The 23,208-nt window shown below is 43.0% G+C and overlaps 1 protein-coding gene across 11 annotated transcripts in view; it reads left to right on the top strand.

Annotated features, from left to right (window-relative positions):
* LOC118390920 (BRCA2-interacting transcriptional repressor EMSY-like) overlaps positions 1–22,918 on the top strand; it is a 30,825-nt gene extending 7,907 nt beyond the window's left edge. For all 11 annotated transcript variants that reach the window (XM_035781741.1, XM_035781742.1, XM_035781743.1 and 8 more), the window contains 12 exons: positions 3,530–3,748; positions 3,939–4,088; positions 4,284–4,457; positions 7,359–7,495; positions 11,445–11,624; positions 12,152–12,356; positions 12,724–12,891; positions 18,794–18,952; positions 19,472–19,635; positions 19,912–20,469; positions 21,178–21,609; positions 21,741–22,918. In XM_035781741.1, the coding sequence (XP_035637634.1) occupies positions 3,530–3,748; positions 3,939–4,088; positions 4,284–4,457; positions 7,359–7,495; positions 11,445–11,624; positions 12,152–12,356; positions 12,724–12,891; positions 18,794–18,952; positions 19,472–19,635; positions 19,912–20,469; positions 21,178–21,609; positions 21,741–21,941 (2,747 nt within the window). In that variant the 3' untranslated portion in view covers positions 21,942–22,918. The remainder of the gene's footprint in view (positions 1–3,529; positions 3,749–3,938; positions 4,089–4,283; positions 4,458–7,358; positions 7,496–11,444; positions 11,625–12,151; positions 12,357–12,723; positions 12,892–18,793; positions 18,953–19,471; positions 19,636–19,911; positions 20,470–21,177; positions 21,610–21,740) is intronic.
* The last annotated feature ends 290 nt before the right edge of the window (positions 22,919–23,208 follow it).

Genomic DNA, 23,208 nt, shown 5'->3' on the forward strand with positions numbered 1-23,208 from the left:
ACTGTAGGTGTCTTGGTGGGCAGGTGGTTTGTCACCGGTGATGCGTTAGGCAGACCAAACCACCCTCTGGAAAGCTCTGCAGTTGCATGCGGTGCAGTTGCCGTACCAGGCTACGCTCTCAGTTGTGCATCTGTAAAAGTTTGAGGGTTTTATGGGCCAAGACAAATTTCTTCAGCCTCCTGAGGTTGAAGAGGCGCTGTTGATTTCAATACATAAATGGGACTTCTCATATATATATATATTGATTTAAAAAGAGCGGTCCTATAAACACACTAACACATTTTGTTTTTATAAATGACAAGTTAAATGGTCAAAGACTGTCCAAATATGGCTGGACCATTTCAGATCGTCAGTGATGTGTATGCCGAGGAACTTAAAAGGTTTCCACCTTCTCCACTGTGGTCCTTTCGACATGGATAGGGGCGTGCTCCTTCTGCTGTTTCCTGAAGTCCACGATCAGCTCTTTTGTTGACGTTGAGTGAGAGGTTATATTCCTGGCACCACTCTCCCAGGGCCCTCACCTCCTCCCTGTAGGCTGTCTCGTCATTGTTGGTAATCAGCCCTACTACTGTTATGTCGTCTGCAAACTTGCTTGATGATTGAGTTGGAGGCGTGCGTGGCTCTGCAGTCATGGGTGAACAGGAAGTACAGGAGGGGGCTGAGCACCCACCCTCGTGGGGCCCCAGTATTGAGGATCAGCGAAGTGGAGGTGTTGTTTCCTACCTTCACCACCAGGCGGTGGCATGTCAGGAAGTCCAGGATCCAATTACCCACGGCCCCTGGCTGATGAGCTTGGAGGGTACTATGATGTTGAATGCTGAGCTGTAGTCAATGAACAGCATAGGTATCCCTCTTGTCCAGATGGGATAGGGCAGTGCGATGGTAATTGCATCGTCTGTGGCTTTATTGGGGCGGGAAGCAAATTGAAGTGGTTCTAGTGTCAGGTAAGGTAGAGGTGATATGATCCTTAACTAGCCTCACAAAGCACTTTGATGACAGAAGTGAGTGCTAAATGTGTTCCTTCCAGCAGTGTACAACAGTTGTCAGTTGAATTGAAGAGTTTTACACAGGATATATTAACAGCCTTCGCCAAATTAGGGAAAGCATTTGTTGTAGCTACCAAGACCGTTTTATATACAGTACCATTCAAGGGTTGGTCAAATAGCCCTTACACAGCCTCGAGGTGTGTTGGGTCATTGTCCTGATGAAGTACAAATTGTAGTCCCACTAAGCCCAAACCAGATGGGATGGCATATCGCTGCAGAATGCTGTGGTAGCCATGCTGGATAGGTGTGCCTTGTATTTTAAATAAATCACTGACAGTGTCACCAGCAAAGAACCATCACACCTCCCCTCCATGCTTCATGGTGGGAACCACACATGTGGAGATCATCCGTTCACTTACTCTGTATCTCACAAAGACACGGTGTTTGGAACCAAAAATCTCACATTTGGCCTCATCAGAGCAAAGGACAGATGTCTACCGGTATAATGTCCATTGCTCATGTTTCGTTTCCTAGACCAAGCCACTCTCTTCTTCTTGTTGGTGTCCTTTTAGTAGTGGTTTATTTGCAGCAATTTGACCACGAAGGCCTGATTCACGCAGTCTCCTCTGAACAGTTGATGTTGAGATGTTTTTTTACTTGATCTTTCAATCATTTATTTGGGCTGCAATTTCTGAGGCTGGTAAATCTAATTAACTTAGCCTCTGCATCAGACGTAACTCTGGGTCCTGCTTTTCTTTGGCGGTCCTCATGAGAGCCAGTTTCATCATAGCGCTTGATGGTTTTTGCGACTGCACTTGAAGAAACGTTCAAAGTTCTGAATTGACTGACCATGTCTTAAAGTAATGATGGATTGTCATTTCCTTTTGCATATTTGAGCTGTCCTTGCAATAATATGTTCTTGGTCTTTAACCTTGTGGTAATCTTCTGTATGCCACCCCAACCTTGTCACAAAACATCTGATATGCTCAATTCCACAAATGAACTTTTATCAAGGCACACCGGTTAATTGAAATGCTTTCAAGGTGACTACCTCATGAAGCTGATTGAGAGATTGCCAAGTGCGTGCAAAGCTGCTCTCAAGGCAAAGGGTGGCTACTTTGAAGAATCTCAAGTATAAAATATATTTTGATTTTACACTTTTGGTTACTACATGATTCCATGTGTGTTATTTCATAGCTTGGATGTCTTTACTATTATTCTACAATGTAGAAAATTATTTTTTTAAATAATGGAAAAACCCTGGAATGAGTTGGTGTCCAAACTTTGGACTGGTGCTCGTTGAACATCTAATTCCAAAATCATAGGCATTAATATGGAATTGGGCCCCCCCTTTGCTGCCATAACAGCCTCCACTCTTCTGGGAAGGCTTTCCACTAGATGTTGGAACGTTGCTGCAGGGTCCTGCTTCCATTCAGCCACAAGCATTAATGAGGTTGGGCAATTAGGCTTGGCTCGCGGTCAGTGTTCCAATTCATCTGAAATGTTTTGATGGGGTTGAGGTCAGGGCTCTGTGCAGGCCAATCAAGTTCTTCCACACTGATCTCAACAAACCATTTCTGTATGGACATCGCTTTGTGCTCAGGGGGCATTGTCATGCTGAAACAAGAGAGGGCCTTCCCGAAACTTGCCACAAAGTTGAAGCACAGAATTGTCTAGAATGTCATTGTAGGCTGTAGCGTTAAGATTTCCTTCCACTGGAACTAAGGGGCCTAGCCTGAACCATGAAAAACAGCCCCAGACCATTATTCCTCTTCCACCAAACGTTACAGTTGGCACTAAGCATTGGGGTAGGTGGTGTTCTCCTGGCATCATCCAAACCCAGATTTGTCTGTCTGACTGCCAGACGGTGAAGCGTAATTCATCACTTCAGAGATCACGTATCCACTGCTCCAGAGTCCAATGGCGGTGAGCTTTACGCCACTCCATCCGATGCTTTGCATTGCGCATGGTTATCTTATGCTTGTGTGCGGCTGCTCGGCCACTCAAACCCATTTCCTGAAGCTCCTGACGAACAGTTCTAGTGCTGACTTTGCTTCCAGAGGCAGTTTGGAACTCAGTAGTGAGTGTTGCAACCAAGGACAGACGATTTTGACGTGCTTCAGCACTTAGCGGTCCAGTTCTGTGAGCTTGTGTGTCCTACCACTTTGCAGCTGAGCCGTTGTTACTCCTAGACATTTCCACATACTACACAATAACTACACTTACAGTTGACCGGGGCAGTTCTAGCACTGCAGAAATGTAACAAACTGAATTGTTGAAAAGGTGGCATCCTATGACTTTGCCACTTTGACAGTTGCTGAGCTCTTCAGTAAAGGTATTCTACTGCCAATGTTTGTCTTTGGAGATTGCATGATTGTGCTCGATTTTTATACACCTGTCAGCAACGGTGTGTGGCTGATTTCACAAAAATTTGAGGAGATGTCCACATACTTTTATATCCATCTATCTATTAAATACACATTTTAAACTGGAATTGTGCATCTCTGATTGGGACACTATTTCCTTTCCTCTCCCTGTACCAGGTGGCTCATCGGCAGGCGTGAAGGTGGCCTCTGCCAGGCTCCCCTCTCCTAAGACCATGGTGAGCTCTCCCACCCAGATTCTGTCCCAGTTCCCCAAGCAGCACCCGCAGTCCCCCAAGCAGCTGCAGCAGGGCTCCCCCATGGGGGCTGGCGCCATGGGCCAGGTCTCCAACACTCCCCCCAGCTCCAAGCCCATCATCCAGATCAAGCAGGAGTCAGGCGAGTACAGGGCGTAAACCCCAAACCCACTGGCGTTAGTACTCTACACTGAGTTTCCCTTTGTCTTTCTAATGAGTGTGCAATGTTTCATTTTCTGGACCTTCTCGCCTGAACTAAGTGTACAGAAAATCTGGAGTGAGGACAAATATGTGACCTATGTAATTACTTACTTGGCTAATTGTTCCTACAGGTGTAAAAATCATCACCCAGCAAATGCAGCCCAGTAAGATCCTGCCTAAGCCCTCCTCTGCAGGCATGCCCAGCAGCAGCTCCTCCCCCATCATGGTCGTCAGTAGCAACGGGGCTATCATGACCACCAAGCTGGTGTCCCAGCCCACAGGTGTAATTTCTCATAGAAAACTCACTAAACAGACAGAACTCTCGTCCAAGCATGTATATAATACTCAATTAAGTTAATTGGTTAGGTGTTGTTCTGTGTGCTTTTATATACTATCTATAGATATTGATGTGGTGAAAGAAGACTGTGCCAAGCAAGGCCCTACTTAAATTGAGGAAAAACATTGTTTTTGTTCAGGTACCCAGGCCTCTTACTCGAGGCCCGCCATGAGCTCCACGATTGGAGCCAGGATGGCAACGTCGGCCAGTGGTGCCACCTATGTCAAGACCACCAGTGGCAGTATCATCACGGTGGTCCCGAAGACTCTAGCCACACTGGGCGGCAAGATCATCAGCAGCAGCATTGTGTCTGGTGAGACTGGTATTATTATTTTTATACAGTTTAGGGGTGTGAAAGTTTAAACATTTAAACATAATTGTCATCTTTAATTTGAAGACAAAATCCCAACTGAAAAACATATCAAATTCTATTCACAGTGCAGTTATCACAAAACTATCATAAAACAGGAAAAAAAGTTCAAGAAACAAATACTTAAAACTAGTTAGGGATAGGCCGGGACGCAAATGTCTCAACTGGCCAATTGCCAGGGAAAATGCAGAGCGCCAGATTCAAATATAGTACTATGAAATTCAAACTTTCGTTAAATCACACATGTAAGATACTCAATTAAAGCTACACTCGTTGTGAATCCAGCCAACATATTTTAAAAATGCTTTTCGGCGAAAGCATAAGAAGCTATTATCTGATAGCCTGCACCAGCAGTAAACAAAGGAGTTAGCATATTTCAACCCTGCAGGCGCTACACAAAATGCTGAAATAAAATATAAAACATGCATATGTCCCATAAATATCACAATTGGTCCAAAATATCCATTTATAAAGTGCGTTTGATCCAGAAAAAAACGGCTTACAAAAAAACGCAACGTCACTACAAAATATTTCAAAAGTTGCCTATAAACTTTGCCAAAATATTTCAAACTACTTTTGTAATACAACTTTAGGTATTTTTAAACGCTAATAATCGATCAAATTGTAGACGGGGCAATCTGTGTTCAATACAGGAATGAAAACAAACCAGCGCCACTTTTCACGTCTTGCACAACTCACAAGTGTACCCAGTTCCTAGTTGGCCTACTTCATTGCACAAAGGAATAACCTCAACCAAATTCCAAAGACTGGGGACATCCAGTGGAAGTGGTAGGAACTGAAAACAGGTTCCTAAGAAATATCCCTTGGCAATAACAAGTCAAGGAACAGAGAGAGAAGCAAAGAAAATATGAACAGTTAGTCCTCAGGGTTTTGCCTTCTACATAAGTTCTGTTATACTCACAGACATGATTCAAACAGTTTTAGAAACTTCAGAGTGTTTTCTATCCAAATCTTATATTCTTGGCATGAGTAACAGGAAGTTGAAATTGGGCACGCTATTTATCCAAAAGTGACAATTCTGCCCCCTAGCCCCAAGAGGTTACATTAACCCAACAAAGCTTTAACTTTAGGAGGAGAATATATAGTTTTTTCTACTTTATTAACCGGAGCTTTAATGCACGAGGGAGAGGAGCAGCAGAGTTACTCACACCATGTGGTGTGCCAGGAGGGGCCGACTCGTGCTGGCAGACTAACTTATTGCTAGTTAGTTATCATCTCATCTGATTACATAGTGTCTGTCTTGACTGCATCAAACCGAGAGAAGTTAGCTAGCTTGCACTAGCTAGGCGTATTTAGACAGTACCAGTCAAAAGTTTGGACACACTGACTCATTCCAGGGTTTTTATGGAATCATGTAGTAACCAAAAAATTGTTCAATCAAAATATATTTTATATTTGAGATTATTCAAAGTAGCCACCCTTTGCCTTGATGACAGCTTTGCACACTCTTGGCATTGTCTCAACCAGCTTCATGAGGGAGTCACCTGTAATGCATTTCAATTAACCTGTCTATGACTCAACCCCGTTTCGCTAGCGGAACCCCTCGCCAACAGCCAATGAAATTGCAGGGCGCCAAATATAAATCAACAAATCTCATAAATCAAATTTCTCAAACATACAAGTATTAGGCACCATTTTAAAGATACAATTCTCGTTAATTAGTCTGATTTCAAAAATGCTTTACAGCGAAAGCTCCACAAACGATTATGTTAGGTCACCACCAACTCACAGAAAAACCCAGCCATTTTTTCCAGCCAAAGAGAGGAGTCACAAAAAGCACAAATAGAGAGAAAATGAATCACTAACCTTTGATCTTCATCAGTTGACACTCATAGTACTTCATGTTACACAATACATGTATGTTTTGTTTGGTAAAGTTCATATTTATATCCAAACATCTTAATTTACATTGGCGTGTTACGTTCAGTAGTTCCAAAACATGCAGTGATATTTCTGAGAGCCACATGAATTCACAGAAATACTCATAATAAATGTTGATGAAAATACAACTATTAGACATGGAATTTTATATACACTTCTCCTTAATGCAACCGCTGTGTCAGATTTCAAAAACTTTACGCAAAAAGCATAATCTGAGAATGGGGCTCAGAGTTGTCGTGGAAATTTCCTCTATTTACCAAATTATGGGAGCAAACCACACACACACGTCAGAGTTAGTTATAAAACTCCATCTTTAATTATATGAGCTCTTATCACAATCCTGTGACTCTCAGATAAATTCAGTGTCTCCCAGTGAAGATTCTGAGAGCCCCCTTACAATGCAACTGAGTTCCTTTTAATAGCAAAGACACACATAGTCAGATAGCATAGACATAATTCATCGTTCAGCTTTGTCTCCTTTCCCAAACCCCAGAACCATAAACCAATTCCTCCATATCAACAGGCATATATCAAATTGTCATTTATATACAACCCACTCTAAATACAAACTCTTGGACAAACTCACGGAGAGGGGGTGAGGCTATAGGTTAAGATAGAAACAACATAATAGGGAGCATAGAATGATTCCAGACACTGCAAACCCTCCTTTCCCCACTGGGAAAGGTAGGGAGTAAAAGATATGTTTACACATGATGACACTTTGACCTCTCCCCTCTCAGCGGCCCATGCAACTTAGTCCTGACATAGAACAGATAACTGCCAATGGTCACCACTATAGTACAGCAAAATACATTCTTATGAGGTGTTTTGCAACCCTTAAGTGTTACCGGACAATTCTGCAACTGAATGTTAAAATTATAGTGACCTTAAACGGTTGTGTTTTGGCAAACCTTTTAGATCTTCTTTGCCCCTCCATTGCAGGTACAACAACTAAGATCACCACCATTCCCATGACGTCCAAGCCCAATGTTATCGTGGTGCAGAAGACTACTGGCAAAGGAACGACCATCCAGGGTCTGCCTGGCAAGAATGTGGTCACCACATTATTGAACGCAGGGGTGAGTTCAACATATTATTTATTGTTAATTAAGCTATTTTGTGATGTTACATTTTTATCTAGATTGGACTGATTTATTTCAGAATCTTTCAAATGTATTGACCCGACAACTTATTTTAGGTTTACAGGTAGTTCTAGTTTAGCCTTTCCGTCTGATCAGTCTATTGCTTTAAGCTTCATATTATACCTGAAGGTTTTTCATTTTATTCATTTAGCAGACACTATTATTAATAGCGACTTAGATTAAGACAACCACATCACAGTCATAGTAAATCAGTGCTATTATCTTCTTGACGCTACCCATCCAGGTACCGGGATAATTGTCATCAGTAACCGCTGAATAGCATAGCGCCACAGTTAAATAATATTACAAAAAAATATTCATATTCATGAAATCACAAGTGCAATATTGCAAAACACAGCTTAGCCTTTTGTTAATCCACCTGTCATCTCAGATTTTGAAATTATGCTTTACAGCGAAAGCAATCCGAGCGTTTGTAAGTTTATCGATAGCATAACATTATGTACACTAATCATTAAGTAGCTAGGTCACGAATATCAGAAAAGGAATAATAAAAAAAATTGTTTACCTTTGATGATCTTCGGATGTTTTCACTCACGAGACTCCCAGTTACACAACAAATGTTCCTTTTGTTCCATAAAGATTATTTTTATACCCAAAATACCGACGTTTGTTTGTCGCATTATGTTCAGAAATCCACAGGAAAGAGCGGTCACAACAGCGTAGACGTATATTCCAAATAATATCCATAATGTCCACAGAAACATGTCAAACGTTTTTATAATCAATCCTCAAGTTGTTTTAAAAATATATATTCGATAATATATCAACCGAGTGTGTAGCTTTTTCAATAACAGCGGGAGAAGCAATGACCGCTTTACTCAGTTGCGCAAAACTCACTCTGAGAGCCCTCACCTATCCACTTACGCAATGTGATCCTTCACGCTAATTTTTCCCAAAAAAAGCCTGAAATTATGTCAAAAGACTGACACCTTAGGGAAGCCAGAGTAAAATGAATCTGGTTGATATCCCTTTAAATGGAGGATAGGCATGCATAGGAACAGAGAGGTTTCAAAATAAGAGGCACTTCCTGATTGGATTTTCCTCAGGCTTTCGCCTGCAATATCAGTTCTGTTATATTCACAGACAAAATTTTACAGTTTTGGAAACGTTAGTGTTTTCTATCCTAATCTGACAATAATATGCATATTCTAGTTTCTGGGGCTGAGAAATAGGCCGTTTCAAATGGGTATGTTTATTTAGCCAAAAACGAGAATACTGCCCCCTTCACGCAAAAGGTTAAGAAAAGACCAGTGAAAGTGTTGGTGCAAGGAAGGCAAATGACTATGGTAGCGTCAAATGTCACCCTATTCCTGATATAGTGCACTACTTTTAAACAAGGCCGATAGGGCTCTGGTCAAAAGTAGTCCACTATATAGGGAAAAGGGTGCCATTTGGTACGTATGCTAATTATGGCTGTCAAAGTTAATGCTAGCTTTAATGCGTTACAATTTTAATGTCTTTCATTTTGTTGACACCATTAACGCATTTTTCTTAGTTTGACCCCCTGAACCATCCTTATTTCAAATTCAAGCCCCGGCAGCCGATGCACTAGTTTGACAACTAGTTTACTAGCTAGCTACTTGTTTGACTGAATGATGGATAATGCTAGTAAATGGCAAATTCTATTTTAAAACCCTCCCAGATGGCTCTCTGGATAAAAACCTAATTAATTTGTATCTACTGCAAGGCTGCATTTGTTTAGCACCGAAGTACATTGAGTCTTTGTTATAATTTACAACCGAAACAGACGCCAGAAATACAAGTAACGTGAGCAATGTAGGACATCTTCGGCAGGCTAAGCTAGAAGAGTATGCACGCAGGAGGCCTGTGGACAAGTCGACGAGCAGCACATAAGCAATAGCCAAGTGGATAGCTTCAGCTTGCAGGCCAGTCGACATTGTGGAGGATGAAGGCATGAGGGATATCATTCGGATCTCATCGAATGACTCAACATATGAGTTACCCTCGAGCCACAAGAATTCACAAGCTGTATGAAGGCGAGAGGGCTATGAAAGGAGTTGAAACATGCAGCGGCTGCTGTTCTCACTTGAGACCAATGGACTTTTTATTTATTTTTATTCTACCTTTATTTAACTAGTCAGTCAAGAATAAATTCTTATTTTCAATGGCAGCCTAGGAACAATGCCTTGTTCAGGGGCAAAACAACAGATTTTTACCTTGTCAGCTCAGGGATTCGATCTTGCAACCTTTCAGTTACAAGTCCAACGCTCTAATCACTAGGCTACCTGCCACCTACCTTGGTGAGTAACCACCACTACCTTGGGGTTACTGCGCATCACATCAGTGAAAACTGGACGCTGCATTCACACCCTCTGGCCATAATGAAGACAGAAGAGGCACAACGCCAAGTATTTCATGGATGTGGGAATCAGTGGGAACATTGAAAACAAAGTTACCACACTTTGCACAGACAGTGAATGGAACATGATTGCAGCTGCGAGACATCTTCCTTTTGAACACCTGCCCTGCACCATGCACAGTCTCCAAAGGGCCATCAGTGTCCCTACAGAACAGCGGGTTTGACAATGCCCTAGCCAAATGCTGAATTATTTTTGGGCATTTCAAACACAACCCGCCAAACGTTGCAGAACTAGGACAACAGCAAGTTGCAAATGGGCAAAAGGAGTCGTCACTTGCACAAGATGTCACAACAAGATGGAATTCCACTTTGCAAATGGTAAAGAGTGTCCACAGAAACCAACAACCACTGAGAGATGCACTGACCGAACAGAAAACGGACGTCACCATGCCAACCACAGCTGAACTGGACAAACTGCAGAAGCTGGAGCCGCTACTGGAGCCCTGCCGGTTATCTTTATCTCACTGTTAGTGTTATAATAATATTTTGTGTGTGAGAGAGCTAGTGTGTAAATTGTGTGTGCGAGAAAGAGAGTGGTGTGCCTGTATTAGTCTCACAATTGACTGAAGTGATTTTGAATGATCTTCCATTTCAGGCATTTGACTGAACTACATTTCATGCTCAGTGGTGTTGCCTGCTTTGTGCCACCTCCTTCGGGTGATGGAGAGCTCTGATGATGACTCTGCCTAAGTGGTAAGATTCATGCTGACATTCACAACAGACCTGGAGAAATGCAAGGAAAACACCAACTTCACATGGATGAAGATCACCACAGCACTCGACCCAAGGTTTAAGGACCTGAAGTGCCTTTCCAGCCTGACAGGGGTGAGGTGTGGGCTTTGGTCAACAACTTGCTGGAGGAAGAGAGGCCTGCACAGCAACCTGATAAAGCAACAGAGTCAGAGCCTCCAAAGAATAAAGCTGCCCTTTTCTTGAGTTATTCTGAACCTGATGAAGAGGAGTCAGTTGAGAAATATACGGGGTGTTTCAAAGCAGAGCCCAGCATCAACATGGAGGAATGTCCACTACGTGGTGGTCATAGTATGCAGGTGCACACACCAGGCTGGCCTGCATTGCACCCAGGTACCTGGCAATGCCTGCCACATCAGTGCCTTGTTGTTTTCACTCTCTGGACATATCGTACAAAAGAAGAGAGCAGCTTTATCATCATGTCAACAGGCTTGTTTGACTTTGTAACTGGCTCAGTCAAAATAAATAGGAGGACGTCTGAAATGTATAGTCACAGGTTTATGTTCTGTGGAATTCATGACGTTCTTGGACAGGTTTTTGCTCGTTGTGTCCATAGAGACAGGTTTTTTTCTTAGAGCCAACCCACAATGATTGTGTTCGTCCCTTACATGCCTATAACTTTTTTTTAATGGAAAAATCTTTATTTAGCCCCAAATATGAGCAGAAATGAATCGCGATTCATTATTTCAATCGTTTGACAGCCCTAATCCTAATATGAATTCTTCTGTGCCTTAGGGTGAGAAGACCCTGCAGGGTGTTCCAGGGTCCAAGCCAGCCATCATCACAGCCTCCAGACCCATCACCAAGATGATTGTGACACAGCCCAAAGGCATGGGTTCCGGGGTGCAGCCCACTACCACCACCTCCAAGATCATCCCCACCAAGATAGTGTACGGCCAGCAGGGCAAGACCCAGGTCGGTACCAGACCAGCGACGTCTCAGCCGGTGTAGGGGGAAGTTGCCCCTTGACGCTGGGTCTTGGGTCTGTTTTGTCTTTCCCCCGACTAATGGTTAGGACTGGGGGAGGGGAAACTGATCTTATATCTGTTTGTACCCAGGGGAAACTTCACCCAGTAGAGTTTCAGCCACCCAACAAGTAGTGTCAACAAGTGTGGAGTTTGCACTCAAAGCTCCTTTGTCTTGGATATATTTAAATCTCTGTCTTGAATTACCAATACATCAAGTCAGTGGAGCTATAATTCAACAAATCATTGCTGTAGCTTTAAGATACTAAGTCTCAACTACTTTATATAGGCACATTAATTAACTGTATGATGTAAAAAAAGGAACACCAGCCAGGACACTTGACGATGTTCTCATCTCTGCTTTAAATTACGGAAAAAGTACAATAAAAATTTAAAAAATTCCCTGGTGCCATTCTCTGAGACTATTCTACGTGTGTAATATTGAATGATATTTAATAACCTTTTATGCCTCTCCAGGTGCTGATCAAGCCCAAGCCCATCTTCCAAACAGCGGTTGTGAGCGAGCAGACCAGGCAGGTGGTGAGCGAGAACCTGCAGCAGGCGTCCCGAGTGGCCGATGTGGGTCCTGCTTACGCACAGGAGAGGGCACTCAAGGATGAGTCGGGTGCCATCGCTGAGGGCAGGTCCCCGCCTGCCGAGGACTCAAATGGAAGCGGTCACGGTACGTTGCGTCACTCTACATCACAGAGCAAGAAATCCGTAATATAGTCTGCAGGCTAATTACGGGAACATCAGTCATGGTCAAGTTAAAACTGCTGTGTATAGCTCTTGCATTGTGGTCTCACACAGCCGTTACTACTTCAGCCGTAGTATGAATGTGTATCTTATTCTCACTAGTATTCAGCTAAGTTCAACATTTCCCTTCACTTTCAAGTTTTAAATGGTGGAAGGTCCACTCACATAATATAATTGTTTCAGTTCTTTCCTTCTACTTGAATGCCATGTCCAAATCGTCTGGAATCTAAAGGGAATTAATTAACCCAATTTGATATAAAACATGAATTGTAATGGTTGTCATCTTCGATCAGACTCCCAGTCCGTAGTGCACATCTCCAGTGGGCAGGATTGGGCTGAGCAGCACGAGGTGTCGGTGGAGTCCAGCCCAACTATCATCTACCAGGACGTGTCTACGGGTGACATGTCCCAGTCGGCCACCTCGACCATCAAGGCCCTGCTGGAACTGCAGCAGACCACAGGTGACTGACCGTCGTCATCATGACAACTATCACGCCACTTACCAGGGTTGGGGTCAATTCCATTTAAATTCAGAAACTGAATTTATTGAATTCGAATTGGCCCTGCCACTAACTCTTCTCTCTCTCATGTGAACATGACATTTTAGTCATTAAGCATACACTCTACACGGCATGAAATTATGACTTGTGCGGGGCAAGTAAATCAAATAATTGAAGGAGATCCAGAATATAGATTAAAAAAAGAATCGCCCCCAAATCACGATCAAACAATTACTCCGATCAGAATTGGATCAGGTAGAGCACAGCAGGGGAGTGCATGGTTGACATTCTGACTAAATTGCTTATATTCCTATTTGCTATAGCCTATTTAAATAAATACGTTATAATTAACACAAAGCAAAATAACAATTTAGACAGAGGTAAGAGTCTTACCAAAGCAGTGCAAAATATCCAGTCTGAGAATTGTTTGTTGAGACATTTATTGGCTAAATTAAATTAGATCTGGATTTTTAATTGTGTGCTCCAAATTTAGTTTAAGATGGGTTATAAGGGTTTGTTGTAAAATAAATAACATCCGTCAATTTCAGTCATTTGTAAGGTGGGCACTTGCCTAATTTTGGTCATTGCTGACATGTACTGTATCCTGTTCAGAACTTTAAGGTTTAAAATATTTAATTCTGTTGAGACCTTTTCTTTGGCCAAACTAAGTTCCATTTGTCATGCTGTGTTTGCGCAATATTATAGCCTGCTCCTATATTCGTTATAAACAATGGATTAACTTACTTTTGATATTACCCTAATAAAGTTCAGAAACATTTTGTAAGTTTGGTATGGTTTGGTATGGCTATTAAGCTTTAGCTACTGCAAACCTGTGATATGAAGGCAAGTGCGCACCAGCAATCCTATTGACTACCACAGTCGAATTTGAGATGACGAAGAATGTTTCAAGCCTACCAGAGTTACTCCTATAATCGAACAATATAATACTTATCTTTATACAAAATATTCTGATTGCAAATGTACGAATTAACCTCCTGTAAGTTTATATATGTATCGCAGACACAGTAGCCGTCTAACATAAAGAAATGCATGCCGGTGTCATAGCATGCCGCTGGCATATCTCTATCTCACTGGGGATAGGCCTAACCTTATCTTCCTTTTCTTTATTTGTTTGTGTGTGTGTGTGTGTGTGTGTGTGTGTGTGTGTGTGTGTGTGTGTGTGTGTGTGCGCGCGCACATACATACATACATACATATACACATATACACATATATATATATATACACACACATATATATATATATATACACACACATATATATATACACACATATATATACACACATACATACATATACACACACATAGAAAAAAAGAAACGTCCCTTTTTCAGGACCCTGTCTTTCAAAGATATTTAGTAAAAATCCAAATAACTTCACAGATCTTCATTGTAAAGGGTTTTAACACTGTTTCCCATGCTTGTTCAATGAATCATAAACAATTAATCGACATGCACTTGTGGAACGGTCGTTAAGACACTAACAGCTTACAGACGGTAGGCAATTATGGTCACAGTTACTTGGTAGAAAGGCCTCTTTAGTGTCCTAACTGAAAAACACCAAAAAGATTCTCAGGGTCCCTGCTCATCTGTGTGAACGTGCCTTAGGCATGCTGCAAGGAGGCATGAGGACCGCAGATGTGGCCAGGGCGATTAAATTACAATGTCCGTTCTGTTAGACGCCTAAGACAGCGCTACAGGGAGACAGGACGGACAGCTGATCGTCCTCACAGTGGCAGGCCACGTGTAACAACACCTGCACAGGATCGGTACATCCGAACATCACACCTGCGGGACAGGTACAGGCTGGCAACAACTGCCCGAGTTACACCAGGAACGCACAATCCCTCCATCAGTGCTCAGACTGTCCGCAATGGGCTGAGAGAGACTGGACGGAGGACTTGTAGGCCTGTTGTAAGGCAGGTCCTCACCAGACAACAACGTCAACTATGGGCACAAACCGACCGTCGCTGGACCAGACGGGACTGGCAAAAAGTGCTCTTCACTGACGAGTCGCCCTTTTGTCTCACCAGGGGTGATGGTCGGATTCGCCTTTATCATCGAAGGAATAAGCATTACACTGAGGCCTGTACTCTGGAGCGGAATCGATTTGGAGGTGGAGGGTCCGTCATGGTCTGGGGCAGTGTGTCACAGCATCATTGGACTGTCATTGCAGACAATCTCAACGCTGTGCATTACAGGGAAGACATCCTCATCCCTCATGTGGTACCCTTCCTGCAGGCTCATCCTGACATGACAATGCCACCAGCCATGCTGCTCGTTCTGTGTGTGATTTCCTGCAAGACAGGAATGTCCGTGTTCTGCCATGGCCAGCGAGAGCCCAGATCTCAATCCCATTGAGCACGTCTAGGACCTGTTGGAATTTTTCAAATTCACATTTATATAGTTATTCAGACCCTTTACTCAGTACTTGGTTGAAGCATCTTTGGCAGTGATTACAGCCTCAAGTCTTCTTGGGTATGACGCTACAAGCTTGCCACACCTGTATTTGGGGAGTTTCTCCCATTCTTCTCTGCAGATCCTCTCAAGCTCTGTCGGGTTGGATGGAGAGTGTTTCTGCAATGCTATTTTCAAGTCTCAAGTCTGGGATCTGGCTGGGTCACTCAAGGACATTCAGAGACTTGTCCCGAAACCACTCCTGCATTGTCTTGGCTGTGTGCTTAGGGCCGTTGTCCTGTTGGAATGTGAGCCTTCACCCCAGTCTGAGGACCTGAGCGCTCAGGAACATGTTTTCATCAAGGATCTCTCTGTACTTTGCAATGTTCATCTGTGCTTTGATCCTGACTAGTGTCCCAGTCCCTGCCGCTGAAAAACATCCCCACAGCATGATGCTGCCACCACCATGCTTCACCGTAGGGATGGTGCCAGGTTTCCTCCAGATGTGACGCTTGGCATTCAGGCCAAAGTGTTCAATCTTGGTTTTATCAGATCAGAGAATCTTGTTTGTCATGGTCTTAGTCTTTAGGTGCCTTTTGGCAAAATCCAAGCAGGCTGGCATGTGCCCTTTACTGTGGAGTGCCCTTTACTTATATCTGGTCACTCTACCGTAAAAGCCTTATTGGTGTAGTGCTGCTGAGAAGGTTGTCCTTCTGGAAGGTTCTCCCATCTCCACAGAGGAACTCTGGAGCTCTGTCAGAGTGAACATCGGGGTCACCTCCCTGACCTGACCAGGGCCCTTCTCCCCCGATTGCTCAGTTTGGCCGGGCTCGAGGAAAAGTCTTGGTGGTTCCAAACTTCTTCCATTGATGTAGGCCACTGTGTTCTTGGGGAACTTTAATGCTGCAGAAATATTTTGGTACCCTTCCCCAGATCTGTGCCTTGACATAATCTTGTCTCTGAGCTCTACGGACAATTCCTTCTACCTCATTGCTTGGTTTTTGCTATGACATGCACTGTCAACTGTGGGACCTTATATAGATAGGTGTGTGCCTTTCCAAATCATGTCCAATCAATTGAATTTACCACAAGTGGATTCCAATCAAGTTATAGAAACATCTCAAGGATGATCAATGGAAACAGGATGCACCTGAGCTCAATTTCGAGTATCATAGCGAAGGGTCTGAATACTGATATAAATACGTCTTTTTTTTAATTGATAGATTTTTTTATAAGTATTTTACTAACAAATAAAATCAATCGATCAATATACATTTTGTAGCAGCAATTTGATGACTGGAAAGAGACATCTGTTGCAAAACACAAACGTTTTTAATGACATTCCGATTTTGTGAAGCCAAGCCTTTAATACTGGTTAAGCTTAAGGTAGGGACGGATGTGTTTTCTGTTTGTTGAGGTTGACAGAGTTAATGTATTGTGGTGTTAAACGCAAACCAGGATATTTTTGTGCACAAAGTCTGTATGTTTTTGTTAGGTGATTGTGTGGTGCATTGGCACAGGAACCTGTTGGTGGAAAATGTGTTGCATATATCATTTTTTATTTTAAATATGAAAATTTAAATATGGCATCAAAATGTTTTCAGATCCACGTTTATAAACACAGGTTCGCTACAGCTGTTATGTCTATATATATATATATATATATATATATATATTGTTATGTGTGATCTTAAACATTGACCTTTATTCATTATATGAATATTTTTTTATTTGGAGGGGGGTGCATTTCTTTTTATGAAACAAGTTGGAATTCGAATGCCATAGAATGTTTTGTGCTTGCCCAGCAATAACTCACCTGATTCAATTAACCACCTGAATCAATGAATGTGGCTCTTTAGTTTCTACACCATGATTAGTTTAATTAAGTGTGATCTAATGTGGATCTAGCGTTCGTCTGCCAGTCGTTCATTGCGATGTGTTTTAGGGACCACCCGCTGTAGACGTCTGACTGCCAATTTTTTTTAAAGCACTTCATGTAAAATTGATACACACTCGGTTCGCTAATTACGTTCAGAGGTGCTAAGTACTCTCGGTCAGCAAACACTATTGGTGTGTCTGAGCCCTAAAGCTGAATTGTAATACAAACGACTGTTAAATGGCTAACAACTATTCACACCTACACCGCTACCACTATGCTGCTGTTTATTGATTACCAGTATCTCTCTTTATCCTGCTACTGATCACTATTACTCCTGTTTGCATGTATATATTACCATTAGTGTATTACCATAAGTATTTATATATTACTGCTACCAGTCACTTTCCAACCATGAAGGACCGCCTATCACGCCTACACTGTCACTCTTGCACACACTCACACCAACACCCACACACTTACACTTATATACACACACTCACCACCACGTACACACCCACCACTTATGCTTTCTCCATATGTATTATTATTATTATTATGTATCCTGCTAACAGTCACTTTCTCCTAATCCCTTCCTACATGTACAATACATACAAAAGTCACACCCCTTGACTTTTTCCACATGTTGTGTTACAAAGTGGGATAAAAAATATATTTTTTTTTACAACTGTCTACACAAAATACTCATATCAAAGTGGAAGAAGGTTTTTAACATTTGTAACACATTGGTTCAAAATAAAACCCTATCTTGGTTAGATAAGTATTCAACCCCCCTGAGTCAATACATGATGTAATCCTGCCAAAGGTGACTTCATCTGGGAGTCTTTCTGGGTAAGTCTTGTCGTGGAAATTCAACACAGGGACACCTGAAGTCCAATATTACATGTATCATTCTTTTATTATCAGAGGGCTGGAGAGGTTCCAACAAACTTAATGCATCATTAGTTGTACCCATCTGTCAGGAGCTCTGCCGGGGCAGACCAGTTATTTCTCTTATATACTGCTAACACAGACAAGTTATACTTGCATGATTTTAACTTATTCATAATATATTCATCATTAACGTTTGGTTCATGCATGTTACTCTCGCTGTCTCCTATCTCCTATCATAACGTATACAGGAACCAATGATTTGAATGGTACATCTTGTCTCATTCAATCTCTTCAGACATCAACATTTCCTTCCTCTTATCACTTATGATGATGATTTTATATTTTGTTAATTTGGTTATTACATAAACTATCAAAGGAGGTTCCATCAAAATATATTATATCAACACATAAAACATGTATTAGTTATACTATTTTGATATTGATTACTGCACTGTTGGATCAGAGTATGCAATTTAAGCTTTTCACTGTACTTGTTCATGTGACAATTAAACTTCAACTTGGGACGAAAGTCCCAGCTCCCGACACATGAGTTTTCAGACTGCTCCGAACTCTAATTCACCTATAAGCGACAGTCCTTTGTGGCCCCACTTCCTGCCAATATAAATGGAGTCGGTTATGAGATGATTGTCACTATCAATCTCTGTTGCCCACACAGTGAAGGAGAAAGGTGAGGCCAAACCCAGGCAGCAAACCATAGACCTGAGCCAGATGGCTGTTCCCCTTCAGATGGCCCAGGAGAAGAAGCAGCAGGCCCTAGGCTCCCCTGAGATGTCCACTGTAGAGACTGAACCACCCATTAAATATATCACTGCCGGTACGTGACTTGACCACTCAGTATTTCCCAAATGGCACCCTATTCCCTATACAGTAGTGCACTATATCGAGCAGGGCTGTTCAATTCCGGTCCTGGAGTGCCGAAACACTTCTGTTTTTTGTTTATACCTAGTAGTGAATTGCACTCACTAGGTGTCCCAGGTCTGAATTAGTCCCTTATTAGGAGAGGATGAAAACCAGAAGTGTTTCGGCCCTAAATGGATGTTGTTCACTGCCTTTTCATAATGTGTTGTTAAATACATTGAAGTATATCATACTTAGTCACCACTTAATAATGGTATTACACCATGGATGTAAAATAATGCACTTTTCTGCTAATGTATTCTTCAGGGGTATACACACAATTGTTGCCTCCGCCCTAACCCGGCTAAAATTTGCTAAGTGAAAAAACAACCGGCTGTTCGGTACTTCCCCATGCTCACTAAGGAATGGCTCGAATTAATGCAGTTCACGTCGATTAGTTTTGTTCCATGTGTATGACTATATTAACTTTGTGCAGGTAAAGCCAGCAGGGCCGGACCATCCTCTGGAGGCTTGGGGGATGTGGTCATGACCGCTAGCCAGCAGCAGGGGGCGCCCTCGCAAAACACCAGTCACTCCCCCGTGGTGGTTAATTCCATCCCTACCTCCTCTACAGTCACCGTCACACGCATTGTCCAACTGGTGAGAGAAATGCCTACCTAGAATGCATGACCTTGTCAGTCTTTGTATTCTTCTTCACCTATGTTTTTTTTATCAAGTATTTTTTTTTCTCCAAATTGTATAGTTTATAGATAGTGGATGTAATACTCATTATCCCACTGTCATATGATCCCACTGTTCACTGGGTAAGTGTTCCAGTGTATCAATCTATCCATCTACCAGTATTACATGTTCTGGTATGCATTATTTTCTTTGACTTGTGACACTAGTCTCAATGATAGTACATTGTTATTCCAGGCTTCAGCGGGCCAGCTGATCCACAGTAAGCAGGCGGAGGAAACTGGGATGGAGGAGGGCGAACTGGAGGGGGACACCCTGGACCCCCAGACGGGCCTGTTCTACCGCTCCATCCAACCCGCTGTAGCCCAGCCCCCCGCACCCCAGCCCCACACACACCACCAAAGCCAGTCACACCTGGCGCCCCAGTTGGAGCAGGGCAGACACATACCCCACTCCACCCAAACCCCACCCCCACAGCTACACAGCAAGCCCCAGAATAGCCTGCCTTCCACCGCCACCGTGGCGAAGAAGCCACCCCAGCTCCAAGAGCAGTACCAGCCCAAGCCTCAGGCTCCAGGGCAGGGCCTGAAGGAGAGGCCCTCCTCTGCCTCAGGATCCCCCCAGCTGGCAAGCCTGGGCACCCCCACCAAGCCTCCCTCACTTACCCCCCAGCTCCCCAAGTTGCAGCAGGCGCCCACCTCCCACCACAGGCCGATTCACACACAGCTGTCCCAGCCACCACCATTACAGGCCCACCACCCGGTGGGTGCAGACAAGACTCCTGCCACAAGCCAGGTGAGTACCCTCCCTCTTTGATGCACATCCAGGGTCATGTGCCCATTTGATTTATTTTGACATTTTATTTGTCCGGGACAGATCCGGTTGACACAGTGAATCATCAATAGTCAGATGCATTGTGCCATAATGCTTTAGAATAGAACTTCATTTAAACTTTATTTGCCCTTGAGATGGATTCTGTCCTGTGCATTTAAAAGCATTTGCAATACACAGATGTACATAGTTCCCATTCCATACAGAAATAAGACGTGTTAATCCTGTGCTTATTCACAGCACCTGTCCCTTGACATGTCTTTAAGATAAAAAAGATAAGATGGAGCTCTGAGTACCGTGCCTCAATGCTCAATTCCCTTCCAATCACATCATCGTTATTTGTACAGCAGGGCAGGGAGCCTGACAAAACCTTCAAAGCCCTCCACTTATAACCACCTGAAAAGAAATTCCCATTGTTTTTCTTTCAAAAGAAGCACCTGGGTTTTAGAGTTTTCCCATGCCCTACTCTAGTTTCAACCATAGAAATATAATTACTAGAATGGTAAAAAGCCCTTTCAGACCATGGCAATTTGACTAACACTCATGGGTACATTCAATATGGCTGCATGTCCACTCATTACAAAATGTTGACTTGAATGTCAATATCTGTTTGAGTAATTATATTTCTATGGTTCCAACCACATCTGTTTTTGCCTCTGTCTCCGAACACAGGTGCCAATCATCACCCAGGGCGCCAGCGTCACCAAGATCACCTTCGGCAGTAGCAGCCACCAGTCCCCGCCCGTATCCAGCAGCGGTGAGGCCACTGCCAAGCTCATCCCTGCCGAGCCCACCAGCTCAAGCTCGTCCGGTGGCGAGAAGCCCTCTGTCTCGGACATCCTTAAGATCTCCATGATGGAGGCGGAGATCGACCCCAGCGCCGAGCCCATGGTGGTGGACTCGTCCAGTGACTGCAGCCCCTACATAAAGGCCCTGGGCATGGGGGCAGGGGGAGGCTCAGGGGTGCTTGGGGGCTCAGGCCCGATCATAAGCAGCTCAGGTGCCCCACTGCATCACTCGTCCCACTCCAAGCCCCTGCATGAACAGTTTAGCCGCATCCAGGGCCTAGCAGCCAAGAGCAAAGAAAACATGGACGTCATTGAGGTAAATTGCTGTGAGCCATATGATAAACATTTCTGAAACGTATCTTTTTATAGAACACCACTCATCATATCATCTCAGCTTTAAACATTGATAAACAATAAAAGCTAAACATGTGTTACTCCTCTCCCCAGGTGATCCCTCAGTACTCCATCATGCCAGACTCCAGTCAGTCAAACGTGGTGGTGGAGCCCAGCGGCTTCCTGGAGATCACAGACTACACCAGCCAGCGGCTGGACGAGGAGAGCGCCATGGAGCAGGAGGTGGACAGCAGCAATGACGAGGCCACCGCTATCAGCCCCATGGAGGAGGGCTGCCCCGACCAGTCCCAGTGACACCAACACTTGTGATGGGAATGACGACGTGGCTTTTGTGTGAAGATGATCTTGGTGTGACAGGGAAGATTTGGAAACGGTCATGACTGTGTCATCGTGGTTACCTCCTCATGCAGCTGGAACTCTAAGGACTTAACAGCAAGCGGACACAAATGTGTGATAACTGCATTCTGTTTTTTTTTTATTTAATTGAGCAGCAACTTCATAAATATGCCTGGATGATTTCAGATAAGGCTTTGTGAAGAACTTAAAGACCTGGAAAGGGGGAAAAAATGAAAGAGTCAAAGGGAGACCTAAGTTAACCCTAGCTAAGCTGAACAGCTGCCTTGTGTACAGGTGAAGTTGGCCAGGAACTGCATCCAGGAAACACAGGACAATGTTTTTTTGATAATTTCAAAGTGTACATTTTGTATTCACTGAATTGGCATTTTAGTAAAGCAATGCTGTGCTCAGGAGCTTAAAAAGTTGATGTGGCTCTTCTGGTCATTTTATTTTATATTTAACACTTTTATAGCAAGGCAATATTGAAAACTGGAAATAGGACCTAGCCTGAAACATCACCACATTTTAAGAACTTCATCTACTTAACTCAACAAAATAAGTAGAGGAGATTGGACTGACCTTGCTGTAATTATGCTGATTCATCGTGCTTGCATAGCGGTATTTGTTGAACACCATTTTTGATTTGCAAAGCCTTTTTTTGTTTTCTAAGGTACATTTTAATACATGACATAATTGTACACATACAGTTTGTTTATAGTGGGCACGTGCATGCTAAATAACACAAATGTAAATGATAAAGTGCTTGTAGTTAGCCTTGAAGAATTAGCACTTTGTAGTTGATACTGTTGGTAAGGACATTGTTGGAAGAAAAAAAAATATTCACCCATGTTCCTTCAATGGTGTTTCTGTTTTGTGTTCTCTCTTGGTGTAACGTTTAGAATTTTAACTGCATAAACTTTTATACAAAAACGGAACTGTTTTTCTGTTCTGTCATTTACCTTTACTGCACACAATTTTGCGTTCCCTTGATGAATTTAGTTTTGTACATAACCCGGGGACCAACAGTCCATATTAATGAAACAACCTGTCAACATGAGGAAATCACCCATGTTTAAGCGAAACATTTTCTTTTGGCTGAATAAAAAAATGTTAATGTCACTGTTTGCCATAGTAGATGCTGCGTCATATCATAGGGGTAAAAATAAAGCATCAATTGAGAACTTTGTGGCAAGTGGTGGAGGCTAGATGTAAGCCTAAGGTATGT

Source organism: Oncorhynchus keta, chromosome 12 (assembly GCF_023373465.1).
Source record: "Oncorhynchus keta strain PuntledgeMale-10-30-2019 chromosome 12, Oket_V2, whole genome shotgun sequence".
NCBI classification, from domain to species: domain Eukaryota; kingdom Metazoa; phylum Chordata; class Actinopteri; order Salmoniformes; family Salmonidae; genus Oncorhynchus; species Oncorhynchus keta.